Below are 18,185 nucleotides of genomic sequence, written 5' to 3' on the forward strand. Positions count from 1 at the left end.
GTGTGTTGGGGTGTTGGGGATGTAGGTGATATTCATGTTATGGTGGTTTGGTGCTTTATTACATGTTGGGCTATTAGTGTGTGACATATACTGCTGTTATTATTCCCTTTTTACACTACTGAGACAAGCCAAACCGAGCTGTACTGGGATGGCATGGTTACGAATCCACTATAATTGCTGAATCTACGTAGCAAAGGTCAATGTGAAAAGAAAATATCCAAGCCAGATCAGTACGGTTTGGGATGGTCCTATATATGGTCCTGGTTATATCCTTCCTGTTTGGCCCTGTCCGGGGGTGTCCTCGGAGTGGGCCACAGTGTCTCCTGACCCCTCCTGTCTCAGCCTCCAGTATTTATGCTGCAGTAGTTTATGTGTCGGGGGGCTAGGGTCAGTTTGTTATATCTGGAGTACTTCTCCTGTCCTATTTGGTGTCCTGTGTGAATCTAAGTGTGCGTTCTCTAATTCTCTCCTTCTCTCTTTCTCTCTCTCGGAGGACCTGAGCCCTAGGACCATGCCCCAGGACTACCTGACATGATGACTCCTTGCTGTCCCCAGTCCACCTGGCTGTGCTGCTGCTCCAGTTTCAACTGTTCTGCCTTATTATTATTCGACCATGCTGGTCATTTATGAACATTTGAACATCTTGGCCATGTTCTGTTATAATCTCCACCCAGCACAGCCAGAAGAGGACTGGCCATCCCACATATGCTCTCTCTAATTCTCTCTTTCTTTCTCTCTCTCGGAGGACCTGAGCCCTAGGACTATGCCCCAGGAATACCTGACATGATGACTCCTTGCTGTCCCCAGTCCACCTGACTGTGCTGCTGCTCCAGTTTCAACTGTTCTGCCTTATTATTATTCGACCATGCTGGTCATTTATGAACATTTGAACATCTTGACCATGTTTTGTTATAATCTCCACCCGGCACAGCCAGAAGAGGACTGGCCACCCCACATAGCCTGGTTCCTCTCTAGGTTTCTTCCTAGGTTTTGGCCTTTCTAGGGAGTTTTTCCTAGCCACCGTGCTTCTACACCTGCATTGCTTGCTGTTTGGGGTTTTAGGCTGGGTTTCTGTACAGCACTTTGAGACATCAGCTGATGTACGAAGGGCTATATAAATAAATTTGATTTGATTTGATTTGATCCTATAGTGTGAATCAGGCATTGGTGTTGGGGGGTTGGTCCTCCTCACATCTAGGGTGCAGCGCTTGGTAGGGTTGAGCACCAGGAACCGGCGTAAGATCCCCTCGCAGTCGGTGGACATGTAGAAGGGCACGCGATACTTTCCCCTCAGGACGCGCTCACGAAGCTCCTATAGGATGCGATGGAGAGGAGAGGTCAAGGTAAAGGTCAGAGGTTAAGGGTTAGTGTCGGTGGACATGTAGAAAGGCACAAGAAACTTTTCCCTCAGGAAGTGCTCACGCAGCTCCTGTGGGCAGTGACAAACACACATGTTTTTAAGCACACGACGAACACACACTACACCTACACTGTCAAACACAGATCAAAAACACATTGCAAGCACACACCAAACATGTGTTGTCAAGCACACCAAATACATATGAAAACAGAAATTGTCAAACACACATCAAACACAACAGGCCAACCCAGACACATACCAACACAGACATATAGTACAGTAGAAATAAGACACCCATTGGACACTAAAAGTACTCTGCACAACGCTATAACCTAGGAAGCATTCGGATTACCAGCCACACAGACACACTGCCCCCACCTCTCCCCACACACGCGTATACAGCGTACACAGCATGTCTCCCAGACGCCAGACGTCCACCTCTAACAAACACACACCTTGAGGTTCTGCCCGTCGAAGGGCAGCGATCCTGACACCAGCGTGTACAGTATGACCCCCAGGCTCCAGACATCCACCTCGGGCCCGTCGTATTTCTTCCCCTGGAACAGTTCCGGGGCGGCGTAGGGTGGAGAGCCACAGAACGTGTCCAGCTTGTTGCCCAGTGTGAACTCGTTGCTGAAGCCGAAGTCGGCAATTTTGATGTTGGCGTTGGCATCCAGCAGGAGATTTTCGGCCTGGAGAAGGGACGGGGGAGGATAGGGAGAGGGTAGGGTAAGGGTAGGAAGAGAAGGAGGGAGGGGTGAAAGAAGGCATGGAGGAAAGGGATGGAGGGATGAAGGGAGGAGATGGAGGGGGAGAAAGAGAGCATGTCATATTGGATTTTAGGCTATAGGATATACACTGCTCAAAAGAAAAAGGGAACACTAAAATAACACATCCTAGATCTGAATGAATGAAATATTCTTATTAAATACTTTTTTCTTTACATAGTTGAATGTGCTGACAACAAAATCACACAAAAATTATCAATGGAAAACAAATGTATCAACCCATGGAGGTCTGGATTTGGAGTCACACTCAAAATGAAAGTGGAAAACCACACTACAGGCTGATCCAACTTTGATGTAATGTCCTTAAAACAAGTCAAAATGAGGCTCAGTAGTGTGTGTGGCCTCCACGTGCCTGTATGACCTCCCTGCAACGCCTGGGCATGCTCCTGATGAGGTGGCGGATGGTCTCCTGAGGGATCTCCTCCCAGACCTGGACTAAAGCATCCGCCAACTCCTGGACAGTCTGTGGTGCAATGGTGGATGGAGCGAGACGTGATGTCCCAGATGTGCTCAATTGGATTCAGGTCTGGGGAACGGGCGGGCCAGTCCATAGCATCAATGCCTTCCTCTTGCAGGAACTGCTTACACACTCCAGCCACATGAGGTCTAGCATTGTCTTGCATTAGGAGGAACCCAGGGCCAACCGCACCAGCATATGGTCTCACAAGGGGTCTGAGGATCTCATCTCGGTACGTAATGGCAGTCAGGCTACCTCTGGCGAGCACATGGAGGGCTGTGCGGCCCCCCAAAGAAATGCCACCCCACACCATGACTGACCCACCACCAAACCGGTCATGCTGGAGGATGTTGCAGGCAGCAGAACGTTCTCCACGGCGTCTCCAGACTGTCACGTCTGTCACATGTGCTCAGTGTGAACCTGCTTTCATCTGTGAAGAGCACAGGGCGCCAGTGGCAAATTTGCCAATCTTGGTGTTCTCTGGCAAATGCCAAATGTCCTGCACGGTGTTGGGCTGTAAGCACAACCCCCACCTGTGGATGTCGGGCCCTCATACCACCCTCATGGAGTCTGTTTCTGACCGTTTGAGCAGACACATGCACATTTGTGGCCTGCTAGAGGTCATTTTGCAGGGCTCTGGTAGTGCTCCTCCTGCTCCTCCTTGGCGGAGGTAGCGGTCCTGCTGCTGGGTTGTTTCCCTCCTACGGCCTCCTCCACGTCTCCTGATGTACTGGCCTGTCTCCTGGTAGCGCCTCCATGCTCTGGACACTACGCTGACAGACACAGCAAACCTTCTTGCCACAGCTCGCATTGATGTGCCATCCTGGATGAGCTGCACTACCTGAGCCTCTTGTGCGGTTTGTAGACTCCGTCTCATGCTACCACTAGAGTGAAAGCACCGCCAGCATTCAAAAGTGACCAAAACATCAGCCAGGAAGCATAGGAACTGAGAAGTGGTCTGTGGTCACCACCTGCAGAACCACTCCTTTATTGGGGGTGTCTTGCTAATTGCCTATAATTTCCACCTGTTGTCTATTCCATTTGCACAACAGCATGTGAAATTTATTGTCAATCAGTCTTGCTTCCTAAGTAGACAGTTTGATTTCACAGAAGTGTGATTGACTTGGAGTTACATTGTGTTGTTTAAGTGTTCCCTTTATTTTTTTGAGCAGTGTATTATAGATAAGTACATCGGAAACACTGGGAGAAGAAGTGACTCACATTCCGTCTGTCTGTGTTTATGTTCAAGGATGTAAATATCCAATAATAATCACAATACCTGTAAAACTTCAATTAATAGCCTAGGCGTTTATTTGCTTAAATCACGGAACACAACAGTCGCTTAGTAGAGACACACTTCTAGTTGAGCCAGGTGTATATTTCCTTATTGCGCAAAGCTTTTCCTCATTTGCATAGTTATTTGTTTAACACTCACTTCCCTCATTTTAATAAATGTCTTAATTTGCTGCACTCATGTGTTATTGTTTACACACACACATTTATTTTGTCTTAGTATGCCTCTATTAAAACCTTTTTTTTAATTCATTGACAATTATTCCCCTCTTTGACTGCATTTTTGGCAGTTTTAACTTTCGCCATTAGATATGTGTTTGTCCCACCTAGCTATTATAAGATGAATGCACTAACTGTAAGTAGCTCTGGATAAGAGTGTCTGCTAAATGTGACCCGTTTCAGGAAACTAGGCGTATATCGCAAGTCACGACTTCACAGGAGAGCCATTTTAACGTTTATTTTTATCAAAATGTGTTTTTTGGTAGAAATGCCTTCTGGAATATGTTAACTTTCATGTGCCTTGATAACAAACTTGTATGCCATCTGTAAATACAAATAAAATTGTTACATTACGAGCCTTATTGGTTAAGCCATGCCACAGAAAAAGTCAGAAACCTTCCCACTAGTAATGATTGGCTGAGATAATGAGCGGGCTGGACATCCCGAGAGAGGAGTTCCGATTGGTCTGCCATATAGAAGGCTTGTGTCTATTTAGCTGGTCAGTCTGTGTTGGTAATCCTGTCGAACGTGGCTTTAAAATGTTTTATTGTGTAGTGGAGCTGCATAAGTGTTGCTCTCCACTTTCAAGTTTTGAAATCAGTGGAATTAGAGTATGATAGCTAAAGAAATGGAGAAAACCCTTGCCTCTGGATTACATCTTCAAACTAAGGGCAACCGTGGCATGGTATCCATGACAGGGAGACGCGTCCATCATGTATGATGATGTATACAGGTAGGATAGTCTAGCGTCAGCTAGCTACATTTTCAGATATTACACATTTCTAATTTTGACAGAAAGTGGTTTCATTTCAAGCTATTGTGTACTGTTAACGTTAGCTTGGCACTATGTTCATTGTTGTTTAACTAGCTAACTTTAACTGGCTGGCTCGTTGGCTAACGTTACGTGATGTGTGTGATCTTACACGTTGTTAACCTAGCTAGGTTCATTGTTTACCTAGCTAGCTAGCTACATGTCTTAAGGCCGGTGTCAGTAAACGTCTGCAAAAAAGCGTAATGAAATTGTTGCCAGCAGAACTGGTTAGGATATTTCCATGTTATCCAGAGGTAAACAAATAATCAACCAGAGAGTCAAGTGTGCGCTCTGAACGCACCGAGAGCTAAACGAGATGGGTGGGGCTAAAGCTTAAGAGGGTGTGAATGGTGCTGAATGGGTATAGACAACAAAATAGCTCTTCACTAGATACCAAAACATTCAAAGGCCATTGTCTCAAAAGTGAGTTTACAAGCTTTTCAATCAAGCTCTATAGAATGTCCTCATTCTTACCTTCAAGTCTCGGTGGACAATGTTCTTCATGTGGCAGTAGTGGACAGCAGACACGATCTGGAGGACAGAGAGACAGGTTAGTAGACAGACGGACTGACAGACAAACAGACAAATAGACACAAAGACATACAGTTGAAGTCGGAAGTTTACATACACTTAGGTTCTACTCATTAAAACTTGTTTTTCAACCACTCCACAAATGTCTTGTTAACGAACAATATTTTTGGCAAGTTGATTAAGACATCTACTTTGTGCACGACACAAGTCATTTTCCAGCAATTGTTTACAGACAGATAATTTAACTTAGAATTCACTGTATCACAATTCCAGTGGGTCAGAAGTTCACATACACTAAGTTGACTGTGCCTTTAAACAGCTTGGAAAATTCCAGAAAATGAAGTCATGGCTTTAGAAGCTTCTGATAGGCTAATTGACATCATTTGAGTCAATTTGAGTCAATTGGAGGTGTACCTGTGGATGTATTTCAAGGCCTACCTTCAAACTCAGTGCCTCTTTGCTGGGAAAAATGGCAAAATCAAAAGAAATCAGCCAAGACCTGGTTCATCCTTGGGAGCAATTTCCAAACGCCTCAAGGTACCACATTCATCTGTACAAACAATAGTACGCAAGTATAAATCACCATGGGACCATGCAGCCGTCATTCCGCTCAGGAAGAAGAAGCGTTCTTTCTCCTAGTGATGGACGTACTTTTGTGCGAAAAGTGCAAATTAATCCCAGAACAACAGCAAAGGACCTTGTGAAGATTCTGGAGGAAACAGGTACAAAAGTATCTATATAAAGAGTAAAACGAGTCCTATATCCACATAACCTGAAAGGCCACTCAGCAAGGAAGAAGCCACTGCATCATGAGGAAGTAAAATGATGTGGATATATTGAAGCAACATCTCAAGACATCAGTTAAAGCTTGGTCGCAAATGGGTCTTCCAAATGGACAATGACCCCAAGCATACTTCCAAAGTTGTGGCAAAATGGCATAAGGACAACAAAGTCAAGGTATTGGGGTGGCCATCACAAAGCCCTGACCTCAATCCTATAGAACATTTGTGGGCAGAACTGAAAAGCGTGTGCGAGCAAGGAGGCCTACAAACCTGACTCAGTTACACCAGCTCTGTCTGGAGGAATGGGCCAAAATGTACCCAACTTATTGCGGGAAGCTCGTGGAAGGCTACCCGAAATGTTTGACCCAATTTAAACAATTTAAAGTCAATGCTACCAAATACTATTTGATTGTATGTAAACTTCTGACCCACCGGGAATGTGATGAAAGAAATAAAAGCTGAAATACATCATTCTCTCTGATATTATTCTGACATTTCACATTCTTAAAAGAAGGTGGTGATCCTAACTGACCTAAGGCAGGGAATTTTTACTATGATTAAATGTCAGGAAATGTGGAAAAACTGAGTTTAAATGTATTTGGCTAAGGTGTATGTAACCTTCCGACTTCAACTGTACATAGACAGACAGACAGACAGACAGACAGACAGACAGACAGACAGACAGACAGACAGACAGACAGACAGACAGACAGGTTAGCAGGCAGCCAGACAGACAGGTTAGCAGGCAGCCAGTCAGCTAGCAAGCCAAATGGAAAAGAAAGACAGAAAGACAAACAGAGCGGCAGACAAGACAGAGATGTACAGACGGACACAGATAGAAAGTTTAGCGGCCAGCCAGACAGTCAACTAGACAAAGACAGATAGACAGACAAACAGACAGACAGATAGGCAGTATAGACGGCCTACAGGTGTGTGAGGCACAGTGGTCGTCATACCTGCCGAAATTTGGCTCTGGCTTCAATCTCCTTCATTCTCCCATGAGATACGAGGTAGTCAAACACTTCACCTGAAAAAAAAGAAGAGTGGTCAACATGATGATGAAGGAGATATGTGACAAAATATGTTTCAATGCATTATAATGTACACTCAATCTTGCTTAAACACTTTCCTGGCTCCATATTCTACTCGTACTGTACTCGTATTGTACTCCATATTTTATTCTTAGAATATTCTGTATTTCCAACCATCATTAACAGTTATTAAACTAATATGTTTCCAGTAGCTAATATCAAAGGCCTAACAGTAATGTTGTCATGACAGAGACTGTGGGGCTGTGGCCTGCTGCCTCCTATATTCTATCCCAATGACATTTCATGCTGGTAGAAATATTTTCCCTGGCCACTAAAACCCCAGTCCTAAGCTATAAGCCTATTACCACACTCCCCCTTACATTTATCATATAATTTCATAGAACACCAAAGGTAAAATATGCAACATTATGTTGTGTTTACATACACATACAGTAGGAGTACGTAATGTACAACCGTTGCATTAGGTTGTGATTTTGAGTAATCTCCATTGGTTTATTTATACTTTTCCCCCTGTTAATCAAACACAAGCTAATCAGCCATTACGGAGAGACAGTAGCTAAGTCTATTGAAACAGACAGGAAGGCAGATGCACCCACCTCCACTGGCATACTCCATGATTAGATAAAGGGTCTTATCCGTCTCAATCACTTCGAACAGCTGCACTGTAGTAGGCAAAAATAAAATCAGATTAAAAAGAATAAATTAATAAAATCCCCTTTCATTAAAAAACACAAATCTCTGTCTCGGCCTGCTAAATACAGTGGTGCATGACGCCGGTCTTGTCTAATGGCATTAATTTTTTTTCATCTTTAGAAAATCCTGTTCCCTACCCCCCTTGCCAACCCAATCCTGGGCCCTCTATCCCCAACCCTGGGCCTACTGTAGCTAGCTACTGTATGTGCAAGTAGTGTAGTGTATCAGTCTATTAAACACAGTGAGAGGCTTAGACAAAAGCCTGCCATCTGGGTAGATGAGACAGGAATGGACCATTTAGACTACACATGTTATTACACTAGTATACAAACATTAAGATCACCTGCTCTTTCCATGACATAAACTGACCAGCTGAATCCAGATGAAAGCCATGATCACTTATTGATGTGATTTGTTAAATCCACGTCAATCAGTGTAAATGAAGGGGAGGAGACAGGTTAAAGTAGGATTTTTAATCCTTGAGACAATTAAGACATGGATTGTGCATGTGTGCCATTCAGAGGGTGAATGGGCAAGACAAAATATTTGAGTGCCTTTGAACGGGGTATGGTAGCAGGTGCCAGGAGCAAAAACTGCAACATATCAACATAAACAAACACACACATGCACACACACTCACACGCAAGAACACACGTACGTACGCACGCACAAACACACACATACTTACATAAAGTGTATTGAGAAAGTATTCAGGCCCATTGACTTTTTTCACATTTTGTTACATTACAGCCTTATTCTAAAATTGATGAAATTGTTTTCTTACCTAATCAATCTACAAACAATACCCCATAATGACAAAGCAAAAACAGGTTTTCAGAAATGTTTGCAAATTTATAAAATAAAAAAAACAGAAATATCACATTTACATAAGTATTCAGACCCTTTACTCAGTACTTTGTTCAAGCACCTTCAGCCGCGATTACAGCCTCGAGTCTTCTTGGGTATGTCATGTGCCTTTAACTGAGGAGTGGCTTCTGTCTGGCCACTCTACCGTAAAGGTCTGATTGGTGGAGTGCTGCAGAGATGGTTGTCCTTCTGGAAGGATCTCCCATCTCCACAGAGCAACTCTGGGGCTCTGTCAGAGTGACCATTGGGTTCTTGATTACCCCCTTGATCAAGGCCCTTCTCCCCCGATTGCTCAGTTTGGCCAGGCGGCCAGCTCTAGGAAGAATCTTGGTGGTTCCATTTAAGAATGATGGAGGCCACTGTGTTCTTGGGGACCTTCAATGCTGCAGAAATGTTTTGGTACCCTTCCCCAGATCTGTGCCTTGACACAAACCTGTCTCTGAGCTCTACGGACAATTCCTTTGACCTCATGGCTATGTGTTTGCTCTGACATGCACTGTCAACTGTGGGACCTTTATATAGACAGGTGTGTGCCTTTCCAAATCATGTCCAATCCATTTAATTTAACACAGGTGGACTCCAATCAAGTTGTAGAAACATCTCAAGGATGATCAATGGAAACAGGATCTACCTGAGCTCCATTTTGAGTCTCATAGCAAAAGGTCTGAATACTTATGTAAATAAGGTACTTCTGTTTGTGATTTTTAATACATTTGCCAAAATGTCTCAAAACCCATTTTTGCTTTGTCATTATGGGGTATTGTGTGTAGATTAACAAATTAATTTAATCAATTTTAGAATAAGGCTGTAACATCACAAAATATGGAAAAAGTCAAGGGGTCTGAATACTTTCCGAATGCACTGTATAACAGATTCTTAAATGTAGGCCCTTACCTATGTTTGGATGATTTAAACCTTTCATTATCCGAACCTCTCGAAAGAGCTGTGAAACGTAGAAGGAAGTGTGTTAGAAGTGAATAGAATACAAATAATATATTAATATGGGGTCTTGAACTGATAGTAGATGTTATAGCAATGTGTACAATTTGTTTTTTCAACATTTGCTGTAGGTCTACACTTTGTCATAAAGCAGAAGATTAAATTTGAACCATTCGTCTGGCTCATAATAACTTTAAGGCTCCTTAACATAAAGACCATCGTTGCAAATCAGCAGCAACTCCCCCACGTCATCTAGTCAGAATCAGAAAGAAGATAGCATGATAAGCTTTTCTATCCTCTTTCTTCAATCCTTCTCCTTATTCTATATGTCTCTCTCTCCCGGTTTCCTCCTTCTTCATTCAATCCCTTATTTTCTCAGGTTTTTCCTCTGGCAATGCCCAACGTCACTGTTGCCATAGCAACCCTGCTTCTCCAGCTGTGCCAGAGGGAATCACGGGATACGCCAATGTGTCTCGTCGTCGTTGTCAAGAAATCCCAGAATTCCACTGACCAAACACGCCCCAGCCCAATCGCTACCACAATCTCCCATCTGACCTACTGTCACTGATATACTACTAACAAACAGCATATAGGGTGAATTTACAGATACATTGGATTTGGTCAGTTGTATACCCATCTTGTGAGACTGCATAGCAGGCCAGGTTATGCTAATATGGGCTCTTTCATGTTTTCTGTATTGAGGATTTTCTCTAGACCACAGGTATGTAAAGTAACCTGCTATCATCGCTGGCCAATTGTAGAGCGCTCTCCCCTGTCCCTACCCAATCCCGGCCCTCTTTTGGCAATCTAGGCCCAATCCAATAGATAGCAAGTGTTTTCTCTGACAATGGCCCAATCACATTGTTTGGTCTCATGCAGCCACCCAATCAGTGTCCTCTCTCGCACAGTCGCCCAATCGAAGATAAGCGAGAGAATTGAGAAGGATTTATGAATGAAGGCATAGGCCTGCATATGATCACAGATCCTGGAAAGACATGCCATCCAGGCAAGAACATTGTAACTCAAGGGAAAGACATAGTAGCCATGAATTAGAACCTAGACAGTGGCCAGACGAAAGATCATCAATTTGAATGATCCTATACTGTATGTCCTCAAAGAGATAAAATGTACAACAGATCAAAACGAAAGGGAATAGGTCCAAATGTTATAAGATAGTAGGAGTCATAATTTAAAGCCTTATAGATTATATGTATAACATAATACATTCCTCACCATATGGAGAGTGAAGCTACATTTTTTATTTTTTTTTACTTTACTCATTATAGCATTTTGCATTTGAGATCAAATTATGAGGAGACAGTACATTATGCCACTTTTTATTTGAGGGTATTTTCATATCGGTTTTACCATTAAGCCACGAAAAGCACTTTATGTATCTACACAGCAAACCGGGGAACATTCCCAGAACATTTCCTAAGATTCTCATTAAGTTCTAGTTTTTATCATTAGGATGATAAAATCCCATTCAAAGAATGTTTTCGCTAACAATTATTACTTTTATTCATGTTTTTAATGAAATATTATTGGAATGTTCTCCTAACATTCACTAAAATGTTGATCAGATGTTACCACAGAACATTTACTTAAGGTTGTCTTTAGGTTAACAGGGAAAATAATAACACAATGTTCCGGTAATGTTCTTTAAACATACTGCCGCAACAAAATGCGGGAGCAATATAAGTGGTTACGGGAACATTCTGCTAATGTTGATGGATATGTTATTCAAACACCCATAAAAACCAGGAGGGATTATTCCTCATAAAGTTATAGTGTGACATTATAACATGATGGTTCTAATAAAGTTCCTTGAACATACTTCTGCAATAAAATGTTGGAGTTGTTAAAAAAACAATATTCAGCTAATGGTGATGGATTCCTAATAACACCAATAACAACAAACATGAAAAAATCCAGTAAATTTGTGTAATAATGTTGATGTAACATTATACGAAGTTACCAAACTTTTATACAAATGTAATTTCAATCTTCTTTTTTTATGCTATCTGAATTGATAGTTACAGTCTTGTCCCATTACTGCAACTCCTATATGGATTCGGGAGAGGTGAATGTCGAGAACCATGCGTCCTCTGAAACACGACCCTGCCAAGCCGCGCTGCTTCTTGACACACTGTTCGCTTAACCCGCACCAATGTGCACCAATGTGTCGGAGGACAACTGGCAACCGAAGTCAGGGTGCATGCGCCCAGCCCGCCACAAGGAGTCGCTAGAGTGCGATGGGACAAGGGCATCCAGGCTGGCCAAAACCTCCGATGCTGGGCCAAATGTGCATAGCCTCATGAGTCTCCAGGTCACGGCTGGCTGCGACACAGCCTGGGATTGAACCTGGGTCTGTAGTGACGCCTCACGCCCTGCGATGCAGTGCCTTAGACCTCTGTGCCACTCGGGAGGCCCTCACTTCAATCTTCTGACCATTATATTTTATTAGGGAATTGTCCAAACATAGCCATAGCTTTTTAAGAAATGTAGATAGATTTTAGGTACATGTGCCTCACCCTAATCATTTGGTATATTTTCCCCTTTTAATTTTGCCTACTGCTCTGACTTGGTGGTGCACATGTAGCCTATAACCTGTTTTAGAGAAATTAAATCATTGAATATTGTAAGAGCTTTCATTGTCTGCTTACATGCCCCCTTTATTTATCCTACAGTTCTGACTTGTTGTACAGGGAGAACACTGTAAAAATGGCCCTTGTTCTGAATTCTGTCGATGTACATTTCAAAAGTGCTGAACAAATAGTTATATTGACTACGTCCATCTTAGCTCGCTCATTAATTAATCAAAATTACTGCTTGCCTCTTATCCACTTGTCGTCCCCTTTTGCCATAGTTTGTACATTTCAATTGCCAGGGAGAGAACCTCTGTAGAACAAAGGGAGTCCTCCCGCCAATACAACCAAACGGTTGGAGTGGTTGAAGAACAATTATGTCAGATCAGTTGTGTTTTGGGATCCCATGAAGGACAGTATAAGAACATAACTGTATCTCTGAATGTGTATTCCCAGTGATCAGATTCACATCAAAATGTTGCTGATATGATTAAACATGAAACTATTTGTGAGAAGATGTAATGTGATGTTAGCCTTCTAAATGATATAATTGTTTTTTATATGAAGTCTTAGCCAAGTCATTGGCCACACCCACGTGAGCACAGATGTTACGTCGGGTCATGGAACGCCCCCCTTTTCCCAAAGAGAATAAAACCCACTTCTGACAAAATGTACATTAGACCAGAGAGCCAGGCACTGTAGCTACATGTTGGAATGGTTGGCAATTTAAATATAGACCAGACAGCGTGAAGCGGTGGCTACATGGCTGAGAAATGGTTTAAAGACTACAATACCAGGAAATGGTAAGAACCTCAAACTCTCGAGTGAAGAAGACTACACAGGAACATTCAGTCTGTTTAAATACGGTTAGCCTAGGAAACTCGAACCGAAGTATCTATTCTAGTAACCTCGACCAAGAACCACCGGGTGGCACTTCAAAAAAATCCATTCTAAAAGAACATTTCCATATCCAACGACCATAGAATGTCTGGAAGATACATTCTAACAGACAAAACCACAGACTTTCTTTCGAATTACACCCTAGACAGACCGGCGATATCAACAGAGAGACAACAAAGGCACACAATTGTAAATATATACAGTGGTTCCTCCATTAAAAGTTGTGAGCTTGCACCGCGGGACTTAGAGCTACCCAGCGTCACGACTTCATTGCTCCAGACCACCACAAGGGGAAGTTAGAGCACTCATTATGCATTTGGGTCCCAAGGTTTTTATATGACCAAACATATTGAGTGGTTTCAATGACGATATTTGACGCGAGTCACCCGTCCTTGGGCAAAGCTGGCTAACAAAATGTACAATTTAGAGGAATATGTTAGTTTTTTTTATAACCTTTATTTAACTAGGCAAGTCAGTTAAGAACAAATTCTTATTTTCAATGACGGCCTAGGAACAGTGTACCTTGCCAGCTCGGGGGTTTACCAGCTCCGGTTACTAGTCCAACGCTCTAACCACTAGCCTACCCTGCCGCCTAGTTAATGTAGAGAAAAAGGTTTGTGCATATTTGTCATAAAGTTAATTTACGAAAATCGCTATTTAGCAAGTTATCTGACTAGCTAACATTAGCCAGCTAGCTAGTGTTGGGAGAATGAATTTGTAATTCGTGTTGTTTAATGTTTTAGGGACTCCTGAGAAAACCAGCAAACCAGGCTGTCGTCTTGTGAAACAGTGGATGTAAAGAATCTATCTAGCTAAAGCATTTACTGCAAATTGAATGCACAATTGTGTAAGCTTGCCTTGCAACATAGCTAAGTATTTACTTGCTTATTGTGTAGTGGAGGATAAAAATAACTGCATGACTATGGATGTGTAGCTAGCTACAGTATGTAGCTGATCTGTGTATGGACCCTAAAACGTTTGGTATGAATATTAGTTTAGAACCTATCTATGAACCTCAGCTATCATAGTTGTTGTATCAACTTCAAGTCTGAATGGCATTAATGAAGCCTATGTGTAACCGGTGTGAAATAGCTAGCTAGTTATCGGGGTGCGCTCTAATAGCGTTTCAATCGTTGACGTCACTCGCTCTGAGACCTTGAAGTAGTTGTTCCCCTTGCTCTGCAAAAGCTGTGGCTGTACTTTTTTCTTTACATAGTTGAATGTGCTGACAACAAAATCACACAAAAATTATCAATGGAAAACAAATGTATCAACCCATGGAGGTCTGGATTTGGAGTCACACTCAAAATTAAAGTGGAAAACCACACTACATGTTATGGTGCGTGAATGAGGACCCAAAAGCGAATTAACAAACAGAGTACTTTAATGACGAACATACGTGGGCTCAGATGGACAGGTAGATTCCGACAGGACAGGACAAGGTTGCAGCACACACGATGATAGTCTGGTTCAGGCATGAGACACACAAACAAACAAACAAGAATCCGACAAGGACAGGAGCAGAAACAGAGAGAGATATAGGGACCTAATCAGAGGGAAAAAGGGAACAGGTGGGGAACGGGGTGAATGGGTAATTAGGAGGAGACAAGGCACAGCTGGGGAAAAGAGGGGGAGAAAAGGTAACATAACAACGACCAGCAGAGGGAGACAGGGTGAAGGGAAAGGACAGAGACAAGACAACATGACAGTACCCCCCCACTCACCGAGCGCCTCCTGGCGCACTCGAGGAGGAAGCCTGGCGGCAACGGAGGAAATCATCGATCAGCGCACGGTCCAGCACGTCCCGAGAGGGAACCCAACTCCTCTCCTCAGGACCGTACCCCTCCCAATCTACTAGGTACTGATGACCACGGCCCCGAGGACGCATGTCCAAAATCCTACGGACCCTGTAGATGGGTGCGCCCTCGACAAGGATGGGGGGGGGGGGGGGGAAGACGAGCGGGGGCGCGAAGAACGGGCTTGACACAGGAGACATGGAAGACCGGGTGGACGCGACGAAGATATCGCGGCAGAAGAAGTCGCACTGCGACAGGGTTAATGATTTGAGAAATACGGAACGGACCAATGAACCGCGGGGTCAACTTGCGAGAAGCGGTCTTAAGGGGAAGGTTCTGAGTGGAGAGCCAAACTCTCTGACCGCGACAATATCTAGGACTCTTAGTTCTACGCTTATTAGCAGCTCTCACAGTCTGCGCCCTATAACGGCAAAGTGCAGACCTGACCCTCTTCCAGGTGCGCTCGCAACGTTGGACAAAAGCCTGAGCGGAGGGGACGCTGGACTCGGCGAACTGAGATGAGAACAGCGGAGGCTGGTACCCGAGGCTACTCTGAAAAGGAGATAGCCCTGTCGCAGACGAAGGAAGCGAGTTGTGGGCGTATTCTGCCCAGGGGAGCTGTTCTGACCAAGACGCAGGGTTGCGAAAAGAAAGACTGCGTAAGATGCGACCAATAGTCTGATTGGCCCGTTCTGCTTGACCGTTAGACTGGGGGTGAAAGCCGGAAGAGAGACTGACGGAAGCCCCAATCAAACGGCAAAACTCCCTCCAAAATTGAGACGTGAATTGCGGACCTCTGTCCGAAACGACGTCTGACGGAAGGCCATGAATTCTGAAAACATTCTCGATGATGATTTGTGCCGTCTCTTTAGCAGAAGGAAGCTTAGCAAGGGGAATAAAATGAGCCGCCTTAGAGAACCTGTCGACAACCGTAAGAATAACAGTCTTCCCCGCTGACGAAGGCAGTCCGGTGACAAAATCTAAGGCGATGTGAGACCACGGTCGAGAGGGAATGGGAAGCGGCCTGAGACGGCCGGCAGGAGGGGAGTTACCGGACTTAGTCTGCGCGCAGACCGAACAAGCAGCCACGAAACGACGCATGTCATGCTCCCGGGTGGGCCACCAAAAACGCTGGCGAATGGAAGCAAGCGTACCCCGAACGCCAGGGTGGCCGGCTAACTTGGCAGAGTGAGCCCACTGAAGAACGGCCAGACGAGTAGGAACGGGAACGAAAAGAAGGTTCCTAGGACAAGCGCGCGGCGACGGAGTGTGAGTGAGCGCTTGCTTTACCTGCCTCTCAATTCCCCAGACAGTCAACCCGACAACACGCCCCTCAGGGAGAATCCCCTCGGGGTCAGTGGAGGCTACTGAAGAACTGAAGAGACGAGATAAAGCATCAGGCTTGGTGTTCTTAGAGCCCGGACGATAAGAAATCACGAACTCGAAACGAGCGAAAAACAGCGCCCAACGCGCCTGACGCGCATTAAGTCGTTTGGCAGAACGGATGTACTCAAGGTTCCTATGGTCAGTCCAAACGACAAAAGGAACGGTCGCCCCCTCCAACCACTGTCGCCATTCGCCTAGGGCTAACCGGATGGCGAGCAGTTCGCGGTCTCCCACATCATAGTTACGTTCCGACGGGGACAGGCGATGAGAAAAATACGCGCATGGGTGGACCTTGTCGTCAGAGAGGGAGCGCTGAGAAAGAATGGCTCCCACGCCCACCTCTGACGCGTCAACCTCGACAACGAACTGTCTAGAGACGTCAGGTGTAACAAGGATAGGAGCGGATGTAAAACGATTCTTGAGGAGATCAAAAGCTCCCTGGGCGGAAACGGACCACTTAAAGCACGTCTTGACAGAAGTAAGGGCTGTGAGAGGAGCTGCCACCTGACCGAAATTACGGATGAAACGACGATAGAAGTTCGCGAAGCCGAGAAAGCGCTGCAGCTCGACGCGTGACTTAGGAGCGGGCCAATCAATGACAGCTTGGACCTTAGCGGGATCCATCTTAATGCCTTCAGCGGAAATAACAGAACCGAGAAATGTGACGGAGGAGGCATGAAAAGTGCACTTCTCAGCCTTCACAAAAAGACAATTCTCTAAAAGGCGCTGGAGGACACGTCGAACGTGCTGAAGATGAATCTGGAGTGACGGTGAAAAAATCAGGATATCGTCAAGGTAAACGAAAACAAAGATGTTCAGCATGTCTCTCAGGACATCATTGACTAATGCCTGAAAGACAGCTGGAGCGTTAGCGAGGCCGAAAGGAAGAACCCGGTATTCAAAGTGCCCTAACGGAGTGTTAAACGCCGTCTTCCACTCGTCCCCCTCCCTGATGCGCACGAGATGGTAAGCGTTACGAAGGTCCAACTTAGTGAAAAACCTGGCTCCCTGCAGGATCTCGAAGGCTGAAGACATAAGAGGAAGCGGATAACGATTCTTAACTGTTATGTCATTCAGCCCTCGATAATCTATGCAGGGGCGCAGAGACCCGTCCTTCTTCTTGACAAAAAAAAACCCCGCTCCGGCGGGAGAGGAGGAGGGGACTATGGTACCGGCGTCAAGAGCTACAGACAAATAATCCTCGAGAGCCTTACGTTCGGGAGCCGACAGAGAGTATAGTCTACCCCGGGGGGGAGTGGTTCCCGGAAGGAGATCAATACTACAATCATACGACCGGTGTGGAGGAAGAGAGGTGGCCCTGGACCGACTGAACACCGTGCGCAGATCGTGATATTCCTCCGGCACCCCTGTCAAATCACCAGGCTCCTCCTGTGAAGAAGAGACAGAGGAAACAGGAGGGATAGCAGACATTAAACATTTCACATGACAAGAGACGTTCCAGGAGAGGATAGAATTACTAGACCAATTAATGGAAGGATTATGACAAACTAGCCAGGGATGGCCCAAAACAACAGGTGTAAAAGGTGAACGAAAAATCAAAAAAGAAATGGTTTCGCTATGATTACCAGAAACAGTGAGGGTTAAAGGTAGCGTCTCACGCTGAATCCTGGGGAGAGGACTACCATCCAGGGCGAACAAGGCCGTGGACTCCCTTAACTGTCTGAGAGGAATGTCATGTTCCCGAGCCCAGGTCTCGTCCATA

At 44.7% G+C, this 18,185-nt stretch overlaps 1 protein-coding gene across 2 annotated transcripts in view; it reads right to left on the bottom strand.

Annotated features, from left to right (window-relative positions):
* The window catches only part of LOC110537653 (MAP/microtubule affinity-regulating kinase 4), a 49,405-nt gene that overhangs the window by 16,432 nt on the left and 14,788 nt on the right, over nt 1-18,185 (bottom strand). For both annotated transcript variants that reach the window (XM_021623861.2, XM_021623858.2), the window contains exons 4-9: nt 9,748-9,796; nt 7,890-7,955; nt 7,198-7,268; nt 5,403-5,459; nt 1,816-2,052; nt 1,193-1,312 (exon numbers count right to left, since the gene is read on the bottom strand). In XM_021623861.2, the coding sequence (XP_021479536.2) occupies nt 1,193-1,312; nt 1,816-2,052; nt 5,403-5,459; nt 7,198-7,268; nt 7,890-7,955; nt 9,748-9,796 (600 nt within the window). The remainder of the gene's footprint in view (nt 1-1,192; nt 1,313-1,815; nt 2,053-5,402; nt 5,460-7,197; nt 7,269-7,889; nt 7,956-9,747; nt 9,797-18,185) is intronic.

This window comes from Oncorhynchus mykiss, chromosome 12 (genome assembly GCF_013265735.2).
Source record: "Oncorhynchus mykiss isolate Arlee chromosome 12, USDA_OmykA_1.1, whole genome shotgun sequence".
Classification (NCBI taxonomy): domain Eukaryota; kingdom Metazoa; phylum Chordata; class Actinopteri; order Salmoniformes; family Salmonidae; genus Oncorhynchus; species Oncorhynchus mykiss.